Here is a 21,375-nt window from a genome sequence, read left to right as displayed (position 1 = left end):
CTACATTTTTTATGAAAGAAATGTATTTTTTCTTGTTTCGTGTTTACATAGAGACTATATATAGAGTATAGATTGAGTTTAAGATAGTGTCCTAAATAATTAATGAGCTTCGTCTAAAATAAGAAATCAAAGTCCAAAACCACAAGAGTGTGGTGAAATAAAGAAAAAAAAGCAAAAAAATAGTCAAGAAATTTAAAATATCCAAGGAGAAAGAGAAAGAACTAAGAGTTGTAAATAAAACCAGAAAAATCATAGAAATCTACTAATACAAATTTAAGAGTCAACAAAAATAAACCGACTTTTTAGGAAATGAAACATAAAAGAATCAAGGATAAAAAAATACCGAGCAGCCAATGGCCAATGGCCAATGAATAATAAACAATGAATAATAAAAATTATAAAACCAAACTAATGCCAAAAATTCCCACAAATAATAAACCAAGTTTTAATTTCTTCGCAGCGCTGCTGGAATCCTGTCGTGTATGACCAGCAAAGTGATATATATGATTTTGGCTATGGATATTGAAAGCTGCGTTTTCTGAGGTTTCTGGGGATTGGGAAGCAGAATTTGAAGAGAACAGAGTGGAGGAGTTGGAAAGGCCCACAATCAACGATACAGCAGAGCTGCCAGCGTAGACAGAGGTGCCAGCAATAGTCTCGAGACTACCTGGGTTGCTAATGGAGCCATTTTCATCAGGCGTAACAGTCAAGACAGACAACTCAGTGATTGAGTAGGTGATATAGACTGTACTGAAGACCCTGGACACAGGCAATGTTCTGGTGGAGGAGACTCTCACCACAATGGTATCCTGCACAACAATTCCAGAGCTGGCGACTGGATCCAAAGAGTTTTCCTGGAGGGTTTCCTGGGGACTTGAGAGGACAAGAGACATGGTGTAAAATCAAACACAGCGGTGGCTGCAGCAGATAAAGAAGAAAAGAAGAAAAGAAGTACTTATTTATATTGAAAGCCTGTACTGTTTCTCTGAATTTTGTTATATTCGAGAGTATTTCAAGTGTGGAATTTCAGCACATCCCAGTACATCTGAGACTGGAACCAGTGATAGGGGTTGCGCGCCACAAGTACCGTTTTGCTGGTTCCCAACCCTTTAAGCCCAGTGCCTATTTTTAGAATTAAGCTTTGAGCGAGAAAGGACGATTTACGAAGTTACGAATTTACGGAGAGTCCGAACAAGTACAAAAGAAGAGTGCAAAAGAAGAGTACAGAATATACCATCAGAATCTGCGACCTATGGACTTTTCAGCCTGAAAAGCTATCTTGATGGGCGACAACCCCATCACTGTTCGCTCCAACTGCCTGAGAGCATCGTCGTGCTCGGTCTTGTCGAACTCCTCGTCGTCGAGAGCCTCTTTCTGATCTCCAGCACTGCTCTGTGTGTCTACTGGTTGTGGGAGAATGTCAATGCTATGTTCTGTCATGAAAGTGTGGTTGGGCTCTGCGTTTTTCCTCTTCAATTCGTTGTGCTGGATCGTTTTTGCAAGTTTATTGTACTGGCTCTTGATGATGAATGGAGTCTTGAATCCAGGCTCTTCACCAAGAATATACTGAACATCGATACCTTTTTTGCTTGTCTCGTCGTCAGTGAGCAATCCGTCGTTTGTGCTTGAATGAGTGGTGTTACTCTTTAACGATGGCACTGAAGATAGGCCTGGCTGGTCATTTGGATCCTCACTTTGACTGTGATTATAACTATCAATATTACTTTTGCTTAGAGTTGTTTGGTTCTGGATGATGGTATTTTCTAAATACTTTTTTATATCATGTAGTGAATTCTCCAAATCTTTGACTTTTTCATTCAATTTGGAAATTTCCTCATTTTTCAACTTGATTTCTTGTTCTTTAGCATCCAATTCCATCAAATCTTGTTCATTCATTTGTTTTTGTGATTTTTTATTTTGTCTTAATGTTTTCAAAATTGAATTTTCGAAAATACTCAATTCATCCGCCGAACTTCTTTCAGATTTATCATTTACAAGATTATCCCTTTTAGATTCTGATTCTGATTCTGATTCTGATTTTGATTTTGATTTTGATTTTGACTTTTTAGATTTAGATTTAGACTTAAATTTAGATTTCACTTTTGATTTTGACTTTGATTTTGATTTTTTCTTTATTTTATCTTTAGTGATTTTTTTGTCTTCTAAATTTATTATTCCATGGTCCAAATTCATCACATTTTCTTCTTCACAATTATTGATTTCATTGGATAATTTCGATAACTCTTTCAATTCGTCATCATCTAAATTGTTCAATCTATTATTATTTTCATTAATATTATCTTCATTGATATTATTTTCATTGTTAATACCATTTCCGTTATTCTCGATATTATTGTTACTATTATTATTGTAAATTGTTGATAAAAAGTTTTTTATTAAACTTTTTTGGTTTTTCTTATTTTTGATTTTTTCATTATTATAATCATTATTCTTAATATTATTATGATCATTATGCTCAATATTATCATTTTGATTAATAATTTCATTCAATTCATTAGTTGAATCATTTAAATCATCTAAATCAGCTATATGACTAATATTATGAGTCCTCTTATTTAAATCAAGTATTCGATTATTAAAATAATCATTTATATCATTGGTGTTATTATAAGACTCATTAGATATTTTATTAACTTCGTTTAATACTTTATTTTTCCGATTTTGTAGATCTTTCAATTTTTGTAATCTTAAAATTCTTTTGTTTTGAAATTTATTTAAATTTGTATAGTTTTTATTTATTTTATTTAAATTATTTATATTACTTGTATTATTTGAATTGAATATATTACTAAATTTTGACGCTATATTTGATAATGAAAACCAATTTTCGTTTTCATTTTCGTTTTGGTTTTCATTTCCATTTCCATTATCATTATCATTTTCATTATTCTTATCATTATTATGAATATTTCTTTGAGTATTGGTGTTAAGAAAAGTATAGTTCTTTGAAGGAGATTTTATAAAATCGGGAACAGTTCCGGGAATACTCGTCAATGGACTATTAATAATATTATTTTTATCACTATAATTAATGTTATCATTAAAATTACTATAATTATTATGATTATTATAATTATTAGGATTATGATAGTCATTGTTTAATTGATAATTTTTCTTTCGTAGTTTGTCTAAATCAAAAGTTAAATGAGTTTTATAAGATAAAGGATAATTGTTTAATTTTTTATTATTGTTTCTATTTATATTTATATTTATATTTCTATTTCTATTTCTATTTCTATTTCTATTAATTTTTCTTGTAAAATTTTGATTTTGATTTTGATTTTGATTTTGATTGTGATTGTGATCGTAATTATCGTTATTATAATCATTTTTATTTGAAATATTAGATTTTGAAAATAAATTTGTGTTATATTTTGGATTTGAATTTGAATTTAACATCGAAAATCGATTATTAGAGAATTGATTATTATTAGAGAATTGATTATTATTAGAGAATTGATCATTATCTGAAAAGTAATTTAAATTATAATTTGAATCGAGTTTATTTATTCTTGAATTTGATCTTATATTAGATCTTATATTTGATTTTATATTAATATCTGATAGAGTTGGAATTTGATTAAAATCGTTATGAAAATGATTATCAATATCATTTATTTTATTTATATGATTATTGGTATTATCAACCTTGTTGTTAAAATTATTATTAATGTCATTATCATTAATATTTGTATCGAGAACATTTTGAAGTTTGTTTTGATAGGACTTATATTTTCTTTTTCTGTTCAAGAGCTTTGCTCTCAAGTCATTAGAACCATTGTTAGAATCCCACATACGTATAGTGTGTTGAAAAGCAAACAGCAGAAGCAACAGTAGCAACAAAGATCGAGTTTAAATGGAGAAAGATAATTGGATAATCAATTGAACATTAGCTGAAAATTAATTGAGTGAGCATTAGGAAATGAATTCAATTGTTGATAAAAACAGAAAACGGACAAAAACAGGAAAACGTCAATATTTTTTGGCGCACTATGAAACGCACTATGAGACGCAATTTAAACGCAGTTCGAAACGCAGTTCGAAACGTGATTGTTGAACCAAAACTTTGGATTTTGAATCCTAAAAAAGATATAAAAAGATTCAAGAATTTTAGAGTGAAAATGTTACCGATTGTTCAATTAAGAATATAAAAACATGAAAAAAGAACCAAGAATAAGAATAAGAATAAGAATTTGAAAAAAATGAAAATAAAGTTACTTTTGGGTTGCTTTGTATATTCCAAAAGCTATACCGGCTATAATTAACAATATAACTATCACCAAGATGAAAATACACCATCGTTTCCATTTTCTCGATTTACGACCATGAGTAACAGCCTTTTCCAAGTCTCTGTTGGCACCACCAATATTCAATTGGGCCTTTTCAACGTTATTATCGATCTCGTTTATCAAATCATCTTGTTCAACGATTAAATTTTCCATTTCTGAGAATAATTTGGTTAATTCGTTCATTTTTTTCTCAATTTTTATAATTTCTTCATGTCTGCTTTCAACGTTTCTCGAAATGTTTTTGCTTTCTTCTTTTCTAGTAGAATTTATCAAGAAATCCTTGAAGACCTGTTGCTGGCCTTGTTCTTGAACATCAGCGTTATTAACGTAATTGTAGATCTCTTGTTGAGTAGCATCAGGCTTTATAATCTTGTATTGTTTACTGATATCATCTTTGACTTTTTCTGAATAGCTCATCTCATTTTTACGGTATTTATTAATCAAATCCATAAATTTGCTCTTGATGTTCTCTGTTTGGTTAACCTTGATGAAATCGCCAACGGATAAATCTCTCAATTCTTTGATATTCAATTTCAACTGGTTTTCTAGATTGTCATTGAAGCTGATTATCTCGTTCAACTTTGTGTTTGCTTCGTGCCTCTTGCCATCATCGACCTCGAAAATCAAGTCGTTTTGCAACTTTCTGATGATGTTCAAGTTTTTGGCGTACAAGTCCAACTTGTCGTTGACCTTGACGAGCTTTTTGTTGAAGCCAATGTAGTTGTCTGGATCGTCGTCGTCATCGTCGTCGTTGGGGCGATTGCGATTGGTGTTGTAGCTGGTGTTGCTAAATGGGTCCTGGTTCAACTCGTAGGATTCAGTAAAGGGATCTGATCCGTTGGTGTTGCTGGTGTAGATACTGTTTCCTTCCACCTTGTTGTAGCCTCCCACCTTGGAGATCTTGTCGCTCAAGTAGTTCATCGTCAGCAGTTCTTCAGTAGCTTGCAAAGCAGAACAAAAAGTTTCAAGTCCAGCGATATTTATAGCTTTGCGACGCCCACTTTACCACTCTCCAGTCCTGCTCCTTTTCGGCTTCTGTCAGATGACGCTCAGCCATTTTTATTGTTGTTTCATTTTTAGATTGTAATTACAGACTACATATCGCTGTCATTGACATATCATATATCACTACCCAAGGATGTCGAACCACCCAGGCTTGAGCCAGTAGCAGCTGCCCCCATTGAGCTTTCGCTCTTTCACACAGTTGCGCTGCACCATCCATCCCAAAACCTCCTTCAACTCTTCTTTGGTCACCAACAACTCGATCTTGCCAAACAACACTTTAAACCATATTCCGGGCCTGAACAACAACAACGACACAACAACAACCAATACTCTTACCCATACGCTTCGGTTGATGTTCCCCTGAACATCAATCCATATTCTCGAGCAGGGCTTGCCAATTGGAACTGCCACCACCGGCAAGATATCTCTTTCCATAACTGCTCGTTCTTTGTTCTTGCAAATGATAATATCGCAATCCAACTTTTCTCGATCAATAGCCCTGGAAATGTAGTCAGTCAACAATGGCGTTACGTGTTTGTCAACTCGAACCATCTTGACCTTGTTCAATAAAACACTCAAATCAAGCAAACATGCCATTGTTCCATTAGTCACAGCAGGGGAAAGAATCAACCCCTGAGACGAATTGAGAACTTCACAAAGCAATTGATTGAACAATTTGCTCTCATGAAAAAACGATTCCTCAAATTTCAAGCTGTCAATGGGATTTAAAACTTTACTTGTCAACACAAAATTGGGTAAACCAGGTTTAATTTGAAATATAATTTCTTTTCTCTGATCCATATCTTTAATCGCTTCTGTGCATTCTTTTTCGCTGAATCTTTTTAAAATTCTCTTAGATGCTTCAATTGTATAATTTTTAGCATCTGTAGCAAATATGGCCTTAATTGTTTGTTTAACAAGTATCTTCCTCTTTTCCGTCTCATCAATAATATCTAAATCATAATCATTATCATTATCATTATCATCTTCTTTTTCTTTTTCTTTTCCAGAATTGCTCTTATTTTTTTTCTTTTTATCATTTATTTCGGTTATTTTCCCCAAACCATTATTAACTTTGTACGTAAATGAATTATTAACTATCGTATTTAATCGATGAATCATAGACCGATCTGCAAAATATTCATCAACCATACTTGAATGTCGATTCTCTGGAATGAAAACATATTTCTTAAGATTATCCTCAATTTCTTTAAAAAATTCAAATTTCTCAATTCCTGGTAACTCAGTTCCTTCAACATTCTTCCATATTCCAATAAATTTCGCTAAATTCATTTCTCTAATATCCTTACTAGAAACCTCTCTATTTTTAATTGCATTAAATAAAATCCTTTCCCAAACAATTAATGCTTTTTTAGTACCTTTCTCTCCAATCACACCTCGGATTTTAGGCCATTTTTTTTTAATAAGTTCAGGCGTAATATCTCCAAAATAATCAGCTATCTTTCCCCACAAAATCTTTCCTGCAGGTGAAAGTGTACGTGTAATTGTAACTGCTCTGAAAAATGTAATCGCTTCGGTTTTAGTAAAATCAAATTTGGTTCGAGTTCGTCTTTTATTTATAATATTTGGATCACTAGCAACTGTTCTTAATGAAAGCGTTTTTCTTCGAGAAAATTTCACTTTTTTTTTACCTTCAAGACTTAGTTTTTTAGAAACCTCTGCTTCTTCATCATTACCATCATCATCATCCGTATTTTTGGTTTTATTGAATCTAGCTTTCTTTCTAACTTGACTCTTGAATTGTTTATCACTACCAATATCTATGGGGCGTTTATTTTCAACTTTAACAACAAATTGCTTTCTATTACCATTATTATTACCATTATTATTACCATTATTATTATTATTATTATTATTATTATTATTATTATTATTATTATTATTATTATTATTATCAATGCTAGCATCAATAACAATAACATCATTATCACTGTTGTTATTATCTAGATTCCTATTGTTCAAATTTATAGAATTGCCAATTCTAAATTCACCATTATTCCCTGTCTGTGTTTTCCTTGACTCATTTTTCTTTATTTCCATTTCTTCGATTTTTTTTAACTTAGCCAATCTTTTAGCTTCAAGTCTTTCTAAGAAAAGCCTTTCCTTTTCTTCTTTACTTAATACTTTTTTGACTTTCTCTTTCTTTATTCGCACTTGATCTTCACCTTCTTTGGTGAAAAGAGTAACATTAGCATCAACAGTATTAAGCTGATATTTCTTGGTAATTTTTTGTTCATCATACTCAATTTGAGCTAATTCTTTCATTTGATTAATCCTTGATACATCATTTCTTAGTTCTGAAAACATGATTATTTTTTTATCAAATGATTCATTAGATTGAGTAATAACTTTAAAATTCTCAACTGCAATTTTTCCTTCTTCTTCTAAATATTTTATATCTCTGTGAAGAGTTCTTCTATCAACCGCACTTTTACCCTTTATACTCTCAGATAGATAATCAATAACTGATTTATTAACAATAATCATCCCCTTGTTATTTTTAATCAAGTTTAATAAAGTATTTCTACGTTTGGTCGCTAAAAAAGATGTTCGAACAGCTCTCACTCTTCTTCTAGGTGGAGGAAAATTATCACTAACTGAACTATCAATATTGATGATTGTCTCTTTTGAAATTCCATTTGTGACTATTGAAACACTATTTTGTGAATTATCAGAAGAATCATTTGAAATTAAAATCACTTCATTTTTAGAGATATCATAGGAAAGATTTTCATTATTATTGGATATAGTATTATATAGTGAAACAACATCATTATACAACATTTCATTATTACTATTATTACTAATACTGATATTATGATTATCATTATTAATAGTGTTATTGTTTTGATTTGAGGAACTTTCAACAGCCAAGTAATCAACGTTATTATCTGCTGAAATATCTCTAGGTTTAATTTGTTGAGGAGCTAATGTATTAATTTCTGGATCGATCATTTCATCAATTTGATTTTCCTGGACGTGAATATCAATCTCGTTATCGTTGTTATCTTTATTTTCGTTATTATGAATTTTATTTAAATCTTGGATTGAATTATCTTGAGATATTAATAGATTTACAACGGAATTTTGATTTTGGTTTTGGTCATAAATTTGAATTTGATTGGGTATATAATTCTGAGTGATATTATCTAAATTAGCATTATGAATATTGTCGTTGATTGAGTTTTGTAAGACCGATTCCATTGTGTCATCAATATCAATTGAAGACACGTTTAATTGAGAACTAGCATCTATACCAGTTGCCGATATATTTTTATTTTGATTATTGTTTAAAACAGACTTGGATTTTTTGGCATTGGTGTCAGATTTTCTTGGTCTACCTCTTTTTCTTTTAATTTTGGGACTATCATCAGATGGGGTTATTTTCTTGGGTCTACCTCTTTTGAGGGATTTTGTTTTTAAAATTTTATCTTTGATTAAGGGATTATTGATATTATTATTGATATTATTGTCGTTATTGGTATTAATAGTATCAGTATTGTGAGAATCAGAAAATAATTTCATAAAATGAAGTTTTCTGTTTGAAAGCAAATTTTTATCCATTCCGTACCATGAAATATAAACGTTATTGAATTGGTCATTTACTAGGTCTACCCCTTTTGCTAGTAATGTGTTATTTTGAGATTGTAGTTGGTGAATATCGTAAATCGAAGAAGAAATGTAGGATGATTTTTGAGAGATTAAAGCTGATTTATTAATTTGGTTATAGTTCAAAGGATTTAAATTATTGTTTAAGATTGAGTAGTTAATTTTGGTAAAGTATCTGAAAAATTTTGTTCTTCCGTTAAAATCATAACCTCTTGTAAGTTTAAAGAAATCGTTGATTGTAAAAGGGGTATTTGAATTGTAATCAGGAAAAGAATCGGAGAAGATTTCTAGTAATTTATTAAATATTCTTGCATAATTTAGACCAACTAGTAATTTTTGAACTAGTTGAGTAGAAATGCCTATGTTTTTAGATAAATCTATTATTTGAAATAGTTGGTTTTGAACGGGAAAAACTGTATTAATTAGAGGGAATTTTATGGTTTTGGTAATGATACTTATTTCGCTAGTAACATCAATGTCATTATTATTGTTACCGTTATCGTTATCGTTATCATTTTCAATATCTGTTGTAGTATTTAAAGTAGTGTTTGAAATGGCTGTGGTATCATTTTGGTTGATAATAGTTTGATTTTCATCATCGTCATCAAAGTCAGAATCGTCGTCGTCGTCAAAAGGATCATCGCTAGATGTGTAATGATGATCGTTAGCTGGGGAATAATCTTTAACAAATAATAAGCAAGGCAAGCTCCTTGAGTTGACATTATTTTGAGTGGGATTTTTAGAGTTAGTATGGTTAGTATTGTTATTATTGGGGTTACCGTTGGTGAAAAATTTGGCTTTAACTTTTTTGATATAACCATGATTAGCCAAGTAATTTATGACACTTTTAAAGATTTTTTTATCGTATTTGATATTATTTTGAGCCAATTGAGATTTCAAATCCTTGACATTTCTCAATTTATTTGGAGCGTTTTTAACAGAGTTTAGGATTAATTTTCTTGCGCTTTCCGGGTTTAGAAAAGGATTTGTGCTATCAGTTGAAGGCTTGTGATCATGGATATTAGCAAGTTGATTGGGGTTGGTGATGTTGTTGTTAATAATTGATTGATGGTATTTATATAGACCAATAAATTTTTTGTAAACCAATAAACCAGTAGATCTCTTTGCATGTAAAACAGGTATTTTAACAATTAAATCTTGGTCTAATAAAGAATTGATTCTTGAAGTCAAGCAACGGTTATCCTGGCCAGTAACTTTGGGAATATCAGTTACTAATAAACCATGATGCCTGGATTTGGCTATAGCACATAGGATGATAAAAGCATTAAGACCTATTGAGGTCTGATTTTGGTCCTGATTTGTTAGAGTTTTAAACTGGAAGTTTTGATTGGTCTTTAGTAATAAAGTATCTTTGTCGAATTTTGAAAACAAAACATTCAAATTAGATATATTTATTACACTGAGATCATGTTTGGGTATGTTTTTATTAGTGAGTGTGTGAAATACCTCGAAATTGTTTTCTTGAATGAGCCATTTCCAAATTAATTGCTTGAAAGAGGGCGATAGATTTCGGTTGAGCTTGTTGGAGGATAGCTCCCAAAGGTGGTCGATGGTGATTCCTGAATAGCCACTATAAACAATCTCCTCCAAAATGTGGTCAACCAATTGATCAGGAGAGCAAGAAGCAAACTGGGAGCTCATACTTAGACAGCCGGAACAAGAAACAATAGTGTATGACCTGCAAGGCAGCAGATATATTAATATCAGTATCAGTATCAATATCAATATCAGTACCAGCAGAGAAATAAGTCGCATAAGAAAATAGCTGGATGAAAACATCAAAAGCCCTGTGACTAGCATTAAGTATTGTTTTTGACCCTTCCGTTGATGGAGATTGCGGCCGTGTGGTCTAGTGGTATGATTCTCGCTTTGGGTGCGAGAGGCCCTGGGTTCAATTCCCAGCTCGGCCCGCTTTTTTGCATCTGCATGCAGCGCAATACAGTGCATGTTACTGCATGTACCACACCAGTGGTTATATATGCACGTGTCTGCTCCTATTGGCTCAAAGCGGAAGCAGATATAATCGCGATGGGGCCACAGCACCAGAAGACGAGCTACAAAAGTGTCCATTGTCCCATTGACTGCTGCCCATGGCTTCGAATCCAAGTTTAGGTATGTGCTCGTGTATCTGAAGACCCCTGTTTATGTTTGTGCTTTTTACTAACGTTTCTTCTGCTGTCTAGGCTGGGAAAGACTCAAGGACGTCTTCTACAGAGTCCGAGAATGCTACTCGCTCTCCTGGAACAACATCAACATATCTAACTACATTGTGGCAGTGGCTCCCTTTTCCACTGCAATTGCCTTGTATCCCAAGAGCCAGCCCACTGTTTCCACTCAAAATCACAACAACACCATCAACCAGCTTAATCAGCTCAACCAGCTCAACAGATCAAGTCTCAATGCTATCACTTCCACTCTCACCAATTTCAACCAAGACAACACTCAAAGCAACAATATCTCTGGCACCAGTTATTTTAACTCCGATCTTCATGCCAGTAACACCAGCAGTGGCTCGAATGTGATACAAATATTCAGTGGATCTGGTTCAAAACTATTCAACATCAATTGGAACGAGGTAGCTAATGGGAAAATTGTAGACTTCTTTTTTTCAATCAATGAGGACTTAATAATAATACTAGAAAACGGAATTTTTAGAAACTATTATGACTTTAATGGCAATTTTAATGAATTTAGTCTAGGTTTTAATTCGGACAAAATTGGCATAAATGATATAAAGTACTACTCAACCGGTTTTGTTGCAAGGCTAAACAATAATAACTTCATCCATGTCAACGACTATAATAATCCATATCCCAGATTACTAGCTTCTTTCAATGACAAAAACAGCAATAATAATAATATTTCTAATCCAAATGCCAATACTGCAAACAATAAAGTTAGTGCTATTAATGCTGCTAATATTGATAACCAGTCTTTAATCACCACTACAACAACAGCAAAATCTTTATTAAACGACTCTTCTTCTCAATTCTTTAACGATACCTCTTATTTCAATATCCACGCCTGGAATATCATCTCCCCTTCTTTTTCTTTAACAAAGAATATAGAAATCTTAATCTCAAGAGATGACACTATTTATACCATCGACGATCAGTCAATCAATAATAAATTTCTCAATGAAGGTCCATTTGATTTTATTGCAATATCCCCTAATGCCGAATTTCTATCCCTATATTCTTCTCTCTCAAACAAAGTATACATAATATCCTCAGATTTTCAAAGAAAATTATCAGAGTTTGAATTAAATAATAATAATAACAATATCACCAACACAATCAATATTTCTGCCATGAATAACGACAATGGCAACGATACCGATAGCAATAATGACAAACCCTTACAGTTGCAATGGTGTGGAAACGATGCTGTAGTATTATCATTTAATGACGAGATCAAATTAATTGGCCCTTCTTCATCCTATATCAATTTTTACTACGATTCTCCAGTTTTCCTAAATACAGAAATCGACGGAATAAGAATATTGTCAAATTCAAAGTTAGAATTCTTATCAAGAGTTCCCGATTTAACAGTAAACATTTTTAAAATTGGCTCAACTTCTCCAAGTTCAATCCTATTGGATAGTATTGATACAACATCCATTTCTTCCAACTCTTCCTCCTCTTTTAACTCAACTTCTTTGGAAAACTTGTCTATAATTAAAGATGGCCTAGTTGATGCAATCAACTGCTGTATTAAAGGTTCAACCGAAGAATTCGATGTGTATTGGCAAAAAAAATTATTAAAAGCTGCTTCGTTTGGAAAATCCTTTTTAGAATTTTACAACTCAGATTTTCTAATTGAATCAATATTATTATTGAAAATTTTAAACCAAATTAGATCTCATAACATTGGGATGTTTTTAACTTTTAACCAGTTTAATTTAATTTTAAGCAACGGTTTAAATTTTCAAGATAATTTAATTAACAATTTATTAATCAAAAGAAACCAATTTTTCTTAGCTTTGAAAATATCAGAAAAATTAAATTTGCCCAATGATTTAATTTATATTAATTGGGCTTGTTTAAAAATCAAATACTCTCCAAATGTTGACGACAAATCTCTATTGAAAATAATTTTAAACAAATTATCCGTCATTAAAAACATCTCTTTTGAAAAAATTTCTCAAATTGCCTACCAAGAAGGTAGATTAAATTTATCAATCATGTTGTTAAATTACGAACCAGTATCAGGTAAAAAGATTCCTTTATTACTAAATATGGAAGAAGACGAACTAGCTTTGGTAAAAGCTCAAGAAAGTTTAAATTATGAACTAATCTTGTATGTTTTGTTAATTTTATATTACAAGTATCTAATATTGAAAAATCCTTCAAACGTAAATTATGAAAGTTCAAATTTAAACTCGAATTCAGGTGGAATTGGTGAGTTTTTTAATATTATAAATAATAAAAAAATTGCAATGAATTACCTTGAAAAGCTATTAAAAGAGAAAAATTTTGCAAATTTAAATCCAGAAGATTCAATAATACTATTGAAAAAGTATTACTATAGTTTTGATAATAGAATTAATATTGCAAACTTTCAGATAATTGAAAGCTTGAAAAATGAAAACATTGATCGAGACCTTTTACATAATAATTTGAATAATGCTAAAACTTATGGAAGTGTCATAACAACTGTATCGAGTAACACAAGCAATAAAACAACTAGCATTAACGGCGAAATTAGTATTAACAACGGTACAGCAATGGACACAAATAATTTAAATAATACTATAACAAACATTACCAATGCTAATAATGAACTTATAAATCGTGAACTAGAAAAATTTGAACAACAAAAATCATCAATTAATAAAGCCATCAAATCATATAATGAATTTAAAAATAGTAACAACAGAAATTATATCGATGATTTGAAATATTTGCAAAGCGAATTAAAATTAATACAAGTTCAAGAAAATTTAACGAAAGATTTGTTGCCTATTCATCCTAATTTTAAAATTCATCATTTATCAGTTATTCAAACAATCGAGGAATTAATTAAAATCAATAAATTTCAATCAAATGCTTCTAGCTCAATTAATAATAAAACTTTTAAAATCTTGAAAGAATTCAAAATAACTGAACTAAGATATCAATGGTTGGTATTGAAAACATTAACAAAACAAAGAAAGTTCAATGATTTATTAACATTTGTCAATAATAATTCATCAGCTTCAGGAAAGATAGTTATTGGTTACAAACCAATTGTCAACGAATGTTTAAAATATGGAAATAAGAAGTTTGCTGCATTATTTGTCAAAAAATCGAATGATATTCCATACCAAGAAAAATTAGATTATTATTTAAAATGTGGCGACTTTAGAAATTACTGTGAGGAAGCAGTGAAAAACAAAGATTTAAACAGACTAAAGGAAATACTACAACTTTATAATGAAAATGGGACAAGTTCAAGTAACACAGCAATTATTGATATCATTCAGCAATATATTAATAAAATAAAAAGATAATTTTAAAGCGAAAATTCTGCATTTCAGTTTTTGTGAAAACAAAAAAATAATTTTTAACTAACTTTTTCTTCAGAATATTTTTATTCATTTTCAATTTTAATGATTTTCAAATAATATAATTCTGTTCTGATTTTAGTAGTTATTGTATAATTGCAATTGCTTGAAAATTCAAGCAAAAAGACAATGGATTTATTTTTAATAAAGCTTTATAACTGAAAAAAAAAAAAAACTAAAATAACAAGTAGAATAATACAAAAAATAAAATAAAATAAAAAACCAGAATTTAAAAAAAAGTACATACCACCAAATTAAATGGTGATATTATTAAAGTATGCTGTCAAGATTTGTATTACTGTTTAATCCCAACTGCAATCGCCTGTTTGCTGCTCTTGATTCAGCGCCTTGTAAATTGCTTTCAGTTATTTGATCATCAGGGACGCTTTCGCTCATTTGTTCGAGGTCACTCAAAAACTTTTTAGTGTTCAAAATCTTATCACTTCCTAAAATAATACTGATGCCCTTGTTACTATTTTTTTCATTGAGTTGGTTTACAATTCTTGCTTCTTCGTAAGTCACTCCACCAAGCATATATACAATTATTCGAGTATATTTGATGGTTGGATTGTTGCTGGAAAAAGAAGAAATTGATTCAGATATGTTATTTGAGGAATTGTAAGGGTCGAGAGTTTGATAGTTTTTTGTAGATAGTTTATTATCAATTGCGTTTAATAATACATTTTGTAATCTTGGAATATGTTGCATAAACGCGGAAGTATTCTCAGTATCGTTATCACCTTTATTTATTAGGGACAAACTTTTAAATAGATTTGTTGAGTTTGATTTTATTGTAGTAAAAGGAGAAGCATTAAACTCATTCAATCTTTTTCTCGAGGAAGAATATGTTAATAGGTTTTTAATTATATCGATTTTTGAGGAGGGAATATTTTGGCTTTTCAAAATCTTAATCAAAGATTTTGTTTGATTTTGAGGATATAGCTCATATTTTAAAGCATATAAACAGACCAATCTAATTTTGGCATCGTCTGAAATTGGTTTTTTATTTGAAATTTGTTGCAGTTGACCATTGTTATTGCTTGGATCTAGATTCAATAATAGGTGTTTTAAATCACTCAAGTCATGTTTATGTAGACTATAATCATTTTCATTCACTGACAAGATTTGTTCTAATTCTGAGATATCCCATAATCTTTGGTTATTAATTTTCTTGTCCAATTCCGAAGTTATTGAGATATGTTTGTTGACATTTGAAGATAATTTTTTAAATTCTGGGAAATTTTCTAGGAATTTCTTGATACTTGTTATTGAATCGATGTTCATATTTCCAGAGTTTTTCGAATTATTAAAATTTTTGTTGATGTCATTTTGTTGAGATTTTTGCTTGTATAGGTTAACGTAATCTCTGATTTTATCTGATAAATCAGCAAAATTAAGATAAACTGAATCTTTGAAAAAATTATCAGACTCTACATTAAGAGTAAATTGATTTATTTCGTTGCTTTTAGAACTGGATATGGAACTCAAATTAACTATATTATTATGGATGCCAACCAATTCCATTATCATCGACTGATAAGTCCAAGGTAACACTAAAGAGGATATTGGATCATTTCGTCTGTCTAAGATCAACAATAAGGGTTTTTTGGTAATATTGTTATTTGATTGTTGTTTTAAATTGTTATCATTAAATAGAGAATAGTAGTTGGAATTTAAAGAGTTGATTTGATAAAAGATATGATTAGCTAGAGTTGAAGATACTTTTGAATTTGATTCGAATTTGATGACCGGTTTAATTTTGAAAGATAATAGTATTGATAACACTGAATTTGAGATATCTTTCAAGATATTGTTATTTAAAAAGGTGTCGTTTAACGATAGTTTTGAGGAGCTTTTGAAAATGTTGTAATTATGATTGCTGATGTTGTTGATTTGATTACTTAAAAATAGATTTTTATTGATGATCAAATAGTCCCAAAAAATCTCGTAGATCTTTGAAATTAACGACAATTTATCAGATTTGGCAAGCTTCTCTAAGACTGATTTAGGAATTAGATTTGTGTTATAGATTTTATAGTTGGAGTAGTTTGGTTTAACAATTTCGTCAATCAAGCTGGACAAAGTTTGGGCATTGTTCAAATTTAAGAAAATTAAACAGTTCAAATGATTCAAGTTGTCTCTGCTTTTGTTTTCCAAAACATCAATCAAAAAAATGTTTTTATCCAATAGATCAGACTGAGTTGCAACCATAGAAATAACTGATTTTGTGAAGTTGTCTAGGAGCAAGACATTGATATTCGACGCACTCAACGACGAGTGTACATTTGCAGTGCTATTGTTGATATCCTCAACTAGCTTGTCAACGTAGAAATGGCCAATTGTGTATAAATCCATTGTTCCAGCACACGAATCTCTTCTTCTCACAAATAAGGCTCTTTATCCACTGAGCTCTGAACAGCAAAGAACAGAGATGCCTGTGTCGGGTATTTCCTGTTTGGGATGCAGTTCTTCACCTAGAAAAGGGCTGTTTTGGAAGAGGAGGGAAGAAGAGGTGTGTTTACTGGATGCTTCGTTGTTTGATCTGTCCTGCTGCTCCAAGAATTGTTCTAGCTCGCTGCTACACTGTCCAAAAGATGTCCTCTTCTGCTGCTGACTATCCTGAACCAACCCCAGACAGACAGGTTGAGCTCGGAGAGAACTACACCCAAATTCTCAAGGAGATGACTCAAGTCACCTCAGCAAGTAACATTGATTCCAACGATGTCCACTTGGTTTGTGTTTCCAAGTTAAAGCCTGCCAGCGACATTTATTCTCTCTACAAGTACAACAACGTTTGTCATTTTGGCGAAAATTATGTGCAAGAGCTAATTGAAAAGGCCAAATTATTGCCCAAAGATATCAACTGGCACTTTATTGGTTCATTGCAAACAAATAAGTGCAAAGATTTATCCACCAGGATTCCTAATTTGTACTCAGTTGAAACTATTGACACTATCAAGAAAGCTAAGAAATTGAATGACACCAGAGCAAATATTCCCGATTCCTCTACTATTAATGTGTTTATTCAGATCAACACATCTTCAGAAAGTCAAAAATCAGGAATTGTATTTAATGATTTAGAAACAGTTTTGGAATTGTCTAAATTTATTCAGAATGAGTGTCCAAAATTGCAACTTAAAGGTCTAATGACAATTGGCTCTTTTTTAAATTCGACTTCTAGTAACGATAATGAAATCAATCAGGATTTCCAAAATTTGTCAGATGTTAAACACTCAGTCGAAAAGGCTTTAGGTTTGGACTTCAAGTTGCAATTAAATATGGGTATGAGTAATGATTTCCACCAAGCCATTAAACAGGGCTCGAATTATATTAGAGTTGGAAGCAATATATTTGGCCAACGTCCAAAAAAAAATTAATTTGGAACGAACACAACTTTTAATCATAACCATTAGGTGAAACAATAAAATAAAACATAAACTAAAAACATAAGAATACATATAACTAAAAATCTCTTTTGGAAATTTGCATGTAAATTGAATAAAATTTTATATAATTAGTAAATCAAAACGTATAATAAATATAAAATGTCACTAATACTATGCACCAAATTCAAGTAATTTCTGAAGAACCTCCCCGATTGTTTTTGCAATGCCTGGGCTAGTTACTCTAATCGTGATTTTGAATTTACTTCCATCAATATCATATCCTGTGTCATATGCACTAATATTTTCACTTTCAAGTCTAATCAAACAACCAAAATTTCCCTTTAATTTACTATATAGGATACTTGATCCAACAAACTTACTAGTGCTATTATCATTCGTATTTTCAATTCCTTGAATTTCCTGAAATCCTAATCGATTCAAAATCCTTCTTAAACCTATTCTATTATATGTTTTTTTAGCTTTGAATACTCTTTCGTCCTCTCCTTCTTTTCCTAGAACGCCAATTTGATTCCATCTATTGAAAAATTGTTCTTTTGGGATCTCTGTGGCTTTTAAAAAATTTATAATTGTAATAGGAACTTTTAATTTTAATTGAGTAAAACCTCCTGAAATAAAATTTATTAATAACAATGGGGATTCACTGATTTCAATTGGTTTTCTGATTGTAACTTTAAACTCAAACAGTGTCTTACTATTAACCTGGACCTCACTCTCTGGGATCTCCAATGCATGAATAATAAATGAAGGATCAGTGGTCTTTACCAATTTGATTTCAGATGTTAATGCACTAATTTGAATTGGTGATTTATTCACATATGTCAACGAGATTCTATTGCTTGTTGGTTCATTAGAATCTTTTATTGTTCTATAAAGGATTTTAAATAATGAATTTTCGAAAAACACTCCCTGTCCAAAATTTATTATTCGATAATATCCTTCTTCCCAATTAGGTGTCAATATTATATTACTGATATTATTTCTGTCATTTATTTCTTCATCTGAAGATTCATCTTCTTCTTCATTAAATGGATTCAATTGAACACTGGATCCATTATTGCTATGACCGATTGAGCTTCCATAACTATTACTTGTGCTTTGTTGAATCAATTCACTAGTTGGTGGTGGGGCTAATAATATTGATCCATTGGAAGACGTCCTTAAATTTTTTAAATTGTTGCTTAAACTATTAATGGTATTGCTATTACTGTTATTAGCAAAACCACTGTTACTGCTACCTGTTGATGTTCCAGTCATGTTTCTAATAGCTTTTTTATTTTTTTCAAATATTTCGAAATTGCCTCCCAATCTAGATAATAATGGTGAAACTCTTTCAGGAAACGGAGGAGCTTCTTCACATAAAACATTCAAAAGATGGAAATTTCCACCATCTTTATTTCCAATCTCAATAATTTTCAAGTATTCGAATGCTCTTTGTTGGATTTCACTATCGATACTAACTAGTTCGTTTTTAAAAATTTTTAAAATATCAAATTTCAAAACCCGATCAAGACTTTGATAATTTTTAAACATTTTAAAAAAAGCCGTTAAAAGCATCGACCTTGTTATTAAATTAACATAGTAATATTTATTTGATAAAACCGCAAATTGTTCTCTTGGTGAATAAGTTGGAGAGTTCAGTATCAAGTGTCCATATTCCCCTAAAACATATGCACCAATTTTTATTAAAGCATCTGGACAATTTGCCTGTTTTATAAATCTAATAATTGACTTGCATGATATTGATTGAAGCGTTTCATTATTTATAATAATTTGAGTGATTCTTTCCCAGACTTCTTCAGGAACTTGTGATCCTGCAATAGAAATTAATTTAAGACAAGTATTAACATACCAATGAGGATCTGTGGAAAATTTTTCGGCTAAAACAGCTATTTTAACAGAAATCTCTGATCTTAACGCATAATCTGCAGTGGATAAAAATTTTAACAACTCACCAACAACTTTTTCCACATTATCTGTATCACAAATTGCATATAATAGTTCCAATGCTTTACGACGAACGGAAATATCTTTATCTTTCAAAGATTTTAAAACTAATTCAGAATGTCTTTTAATTGAACTTTGAGCAGGAAACCCACCAACAACGGTAATTTTTGTCAAGGAATCCAAAGCTAAATATCGTGTATTTGTCTCTGCTGAGCTTACCAAGGAGCCCAATGCATCAATTGCACTTGATAAAGCATCGGGGGAGGGATCAAGATGAGCAGCCAACGAAACAGCTGAAAATAAAATTGCAGATTGGGCATTCATTGATTGCTGTGTATTATATGTCATGGTTCCCTTTTCAATAGCTTTGGCTACAACATTTTTCAAAGTTTTGATTGAAACAGCATCAATATCAGAAACCGACCCATCACTGATTAAATTTTTAACTAAATCCAAGAGCTTTACAACCAACCATGGATTTGGTATATCATAGTACCTATAAGCCACAGCACATTGGTTTTCAATAACTAATTTACTTAATCTCCTTGCAACAGCAGGAACACACATTCTAACAGAATCAGGAAATTTGGAAGCAATAAAACTAACCAAAGAAGCTATTGACGTTACAAAACCAATATCTTGATCATCAATACATGCAACAATTCTTGGAATCCAGCCTTGACGATCAATTAAGATATTTGGCTGAGCTTTTAATAACTTTAATAAAGCCAAAGCAGCTTTTTTCCGAACTAAAGAAGGATTAGTTGGAGATCTTAACAATTGGAAAACATCATCAGACAATAAATCTGACCAATTTTCTTCTCCAAGTGTTGCGATACATTGTAATGCTAAACAATTAAAATCGTTGTTTGATATGCTTAAATCGTTTTTGATTGAATTGACTATAAGTGATAATAGTTCATTATGTTTATTTAAAAATAAAGAAATAGCCATATAGCCAATCTCTTTTTCTGAATAAATCTTTGAAGGTAGTAATTGGATTGATTCCATGTATCCAAAATTAATCTTATGACCCATTAAATAAATATAGAGCAATTTACAAACATATTTTTTTCTTTGATACCCAGTTAAGTGACCAGCAGCAAATTGCTTTTGAATGTTAACTAACTCACTATTGATCCTTCTATCTTGATCATCGAATGCCTTAGCATTTCTCAAATCAGATATAAATTGAGTTAAACCTGATGCAAACTAATATTAGTAATTTAATCCCAAAGCTCCAAATAAAAAACTAAATTTTGTCTTTTAAAAAACAGTGATGAATCAAAATTTCATTGATTTCATCAAATATATCGACCATTCTACTGTTTTTTAGAAATATGCAATAGTTCCTCAGGCCAGAATAAAATAGAAAGCATAAAAATAACCACAACATACCTTTCATTGGAACACCCATCTTGCAAGGCTACTAACTAGAAAAAGAATCCTGCTCCAAAACTCCAGTTATTATCACCATATACTGTTTTTGATAAATGTTTCATATACTATCACT

General features: G+C 31.0%; 9 protein-coding genes and 1 non-coding gene across 10 annotated transcripts; 4 read left to right on the top strand and 6 right to left on the bottom strand.

The window, feature by feature from the left end:
* Nucleotides 1-43: 43 nt before the first annotated feature.
* ASCRUDRAFT_74768 (uncharacterized protein) lies at nucleotides 44-913 on the bottom strand. Its single transcript, XM_020192817.1, has one exon. It carries the CDS (start codon nucleotides 891-893, stop codon nucleotides 396-398), a length of 498 nt encoding a protein of 165 aa, XP_020048685.1. The 5' UTR covers nucleotides 894-913; the 3' UTR covers nucleotides 44-395.
* A 56-nt stretch (nucleotides 914-969) lies between these two features.
* On the bottom strand, nucleotides 970-3,909 carry ASCRUDRAFT_12427 (uncharacterized protein). Its single transcript, XM_020188927.1, has one exon. It carries the CDS (start codon nucleotides 3,814-3,816, stop codon nucleotides 1,237-1,239), a length of 2,580 nt encoding a protein of 859 aa, XP_020048684.1. The 5' UTR covers nucleotides 3,817-3,909; the 3' UTR covers nucleotides 970-1,236.
* Nucleotides 3,910-3,948: 39 nt separating this feature from the next.
* ASCRUDRAFT_134500 (uncharacterized protein) lies at nucleotides 3,949-4,203 on the top strand. The gene has a single exon (XM_020189076.1). The coding sequence runs from the start codon at nucleotides 4,014-4,016 to the stop codon at nucleotides 4,170-4,172; it is 159 nt and encodes a 52-aa protein (XP_020048683.1). The 5' UTR covers nucleotides 3,949-4,013; the 3' UTR covers nucleotides 4,173-4,203.
* Nucleotides 4,204-4,277: 74 nt separating this feature from the next.
* On the bottom strand, nucleotides 4,278-5,045 carry ASCRUDRAFT_16930 (t-SNARE; the record flags this gene model as incomplete). Its single annotated transcript, XM_020189461.1, has 1 exon — nucleotides 4,278-5,045. A coding segment is annotated over one exon (768 nt), but the record flags the coding sequence as incomplete, so codon positions are not given.
* Nucleotides 5,046-5,438: 393 nt separating this feature from the next.
* TFC3 (transcription factor TFIIIC subunit TFC3) lies at nucleotides 5,439-10,607 on the bottom strand (the record flags this gene model as incomplete). The annotated part of the gene is made up of 6 exons (XM_020190341.1): nucleotides 5,439-6,330; nucleotides 6,442-6,994; nucleotides 7,328-8,130; nucleotides 8,638-8,723; nucleotides 8,952-9,502; nucleotides 9,725-10,607. 6 exons carry the CDS (start codon nucleotides 10,605-10,607, stop codon nucleotides 5,439-5,441), a joined length of 3,768 nt encoding a protein of 1,255 aa, XP_020048681.1.
* A 197-nt stretch (nucleotides 10,608-10,804) lies between these two features.
* ASCRUDRAFT_t40 lies at nucleotides 10,805-10,876 on the top strand. The gene has a single exon. It is a non-coding gene; the product is annotated as a tRNA-Pro (tRNA).
* Nucleotides 10,877-11,056: 180 nt separating this feature from the next.
* VPS16 (tethering complex subunit VPS16) lies at nucleotides 11,057-14,457 on the top strand (the record flags this gene model as incomplete). The annotated part of the gene is made up of 2 exons (XM_020191691.1): nucleotides 11,057-11,078; nucleotides 11,150-14,457. The coding sequence occupies 2 exons, from the start codon at nucleotides 11,057-11,059 to the stop codon at nucleotides 14,455-14,457; spliced, it is 3,330 nt and encodes a 1,109-aa protein (XP_020048680.1).
* Nucleotides 14,458-14,736: 279 nt separating this feature from the next.
* On the bottom strand, nucleotides 14,737-16,876 carry VPS45 (Vps45p). The gene has a single exon (XM_020192816.1). It carries the CDS (start codon nucleotides 16,864-16,866, stop codon nucleotides 14,782-14,784), a length of 2,085 nt encoding a protein of 694 aa, XP_020048679.1. The 5' UTR covers nucleotides 16,867-16,876; the 3' UTR covers nucleotides 14,737-14,781.
* A 229-nt stretch (nucleotides 16,877-17,105) lies between these two features.
* Nucleotides 17,106-17,888, top strand: ASCRUDRAFT_79909 (pyridoxal phosphate homeostasis protein; the record flags this gene model as incomplete). The annotated part of the gene is made up of 1 exon (XM_020194435.1): nucleotides 17,106-17,888. One exon carries the CDS (start codon nucleotides 17,106-17,108, stop codon nucleotides 17,886-17,888), a length of 783 nt encoding a protein of 260 aa, XP_020048678.1.
* Nucleotides 17,889-18,068: 180 nt separating this feature from the next.
* APL3 (Apl3p) lies at nucleotides 18,069-21,065 on the bottom strand (the record flags this gene model as incomplete). Its single annotated transcript, XM_020190345.1, has 2 exons — nucleotides 18,069-19,045; nucleotides 19,139-21,065. Coding segments are annotated over 2 exons (2,904 nt in total), but the record flags the coding sequence as incomplete, so codon positions are not given.
* Between the last annotated feature and the right edge of the window lie 310 nt (nucleotides 21,066-21,375).

Source organism: Ascoidea rubescens (genome assembly GCF_001661345.1).
Source record: "Ascoidea rubescens DSM 1968 unplaced genomic scaffold ASCRUscaffold_3, whole genome shotgun sequence".
In the NCBI taxonomy this organism is placed as follows: domain Eukaryota; kingdom Fungi; phylum Ascomycota; class Saccharomycetes; order Ascoideales; family Ascoideaceae; genus Ascoidea; species Ascoidea rubescens.
The sequence above is the reverse complement of the archived record's forward strand: the minus strand, read 5'-3'. Positions and strand labels throughout refer to the sequence as shown.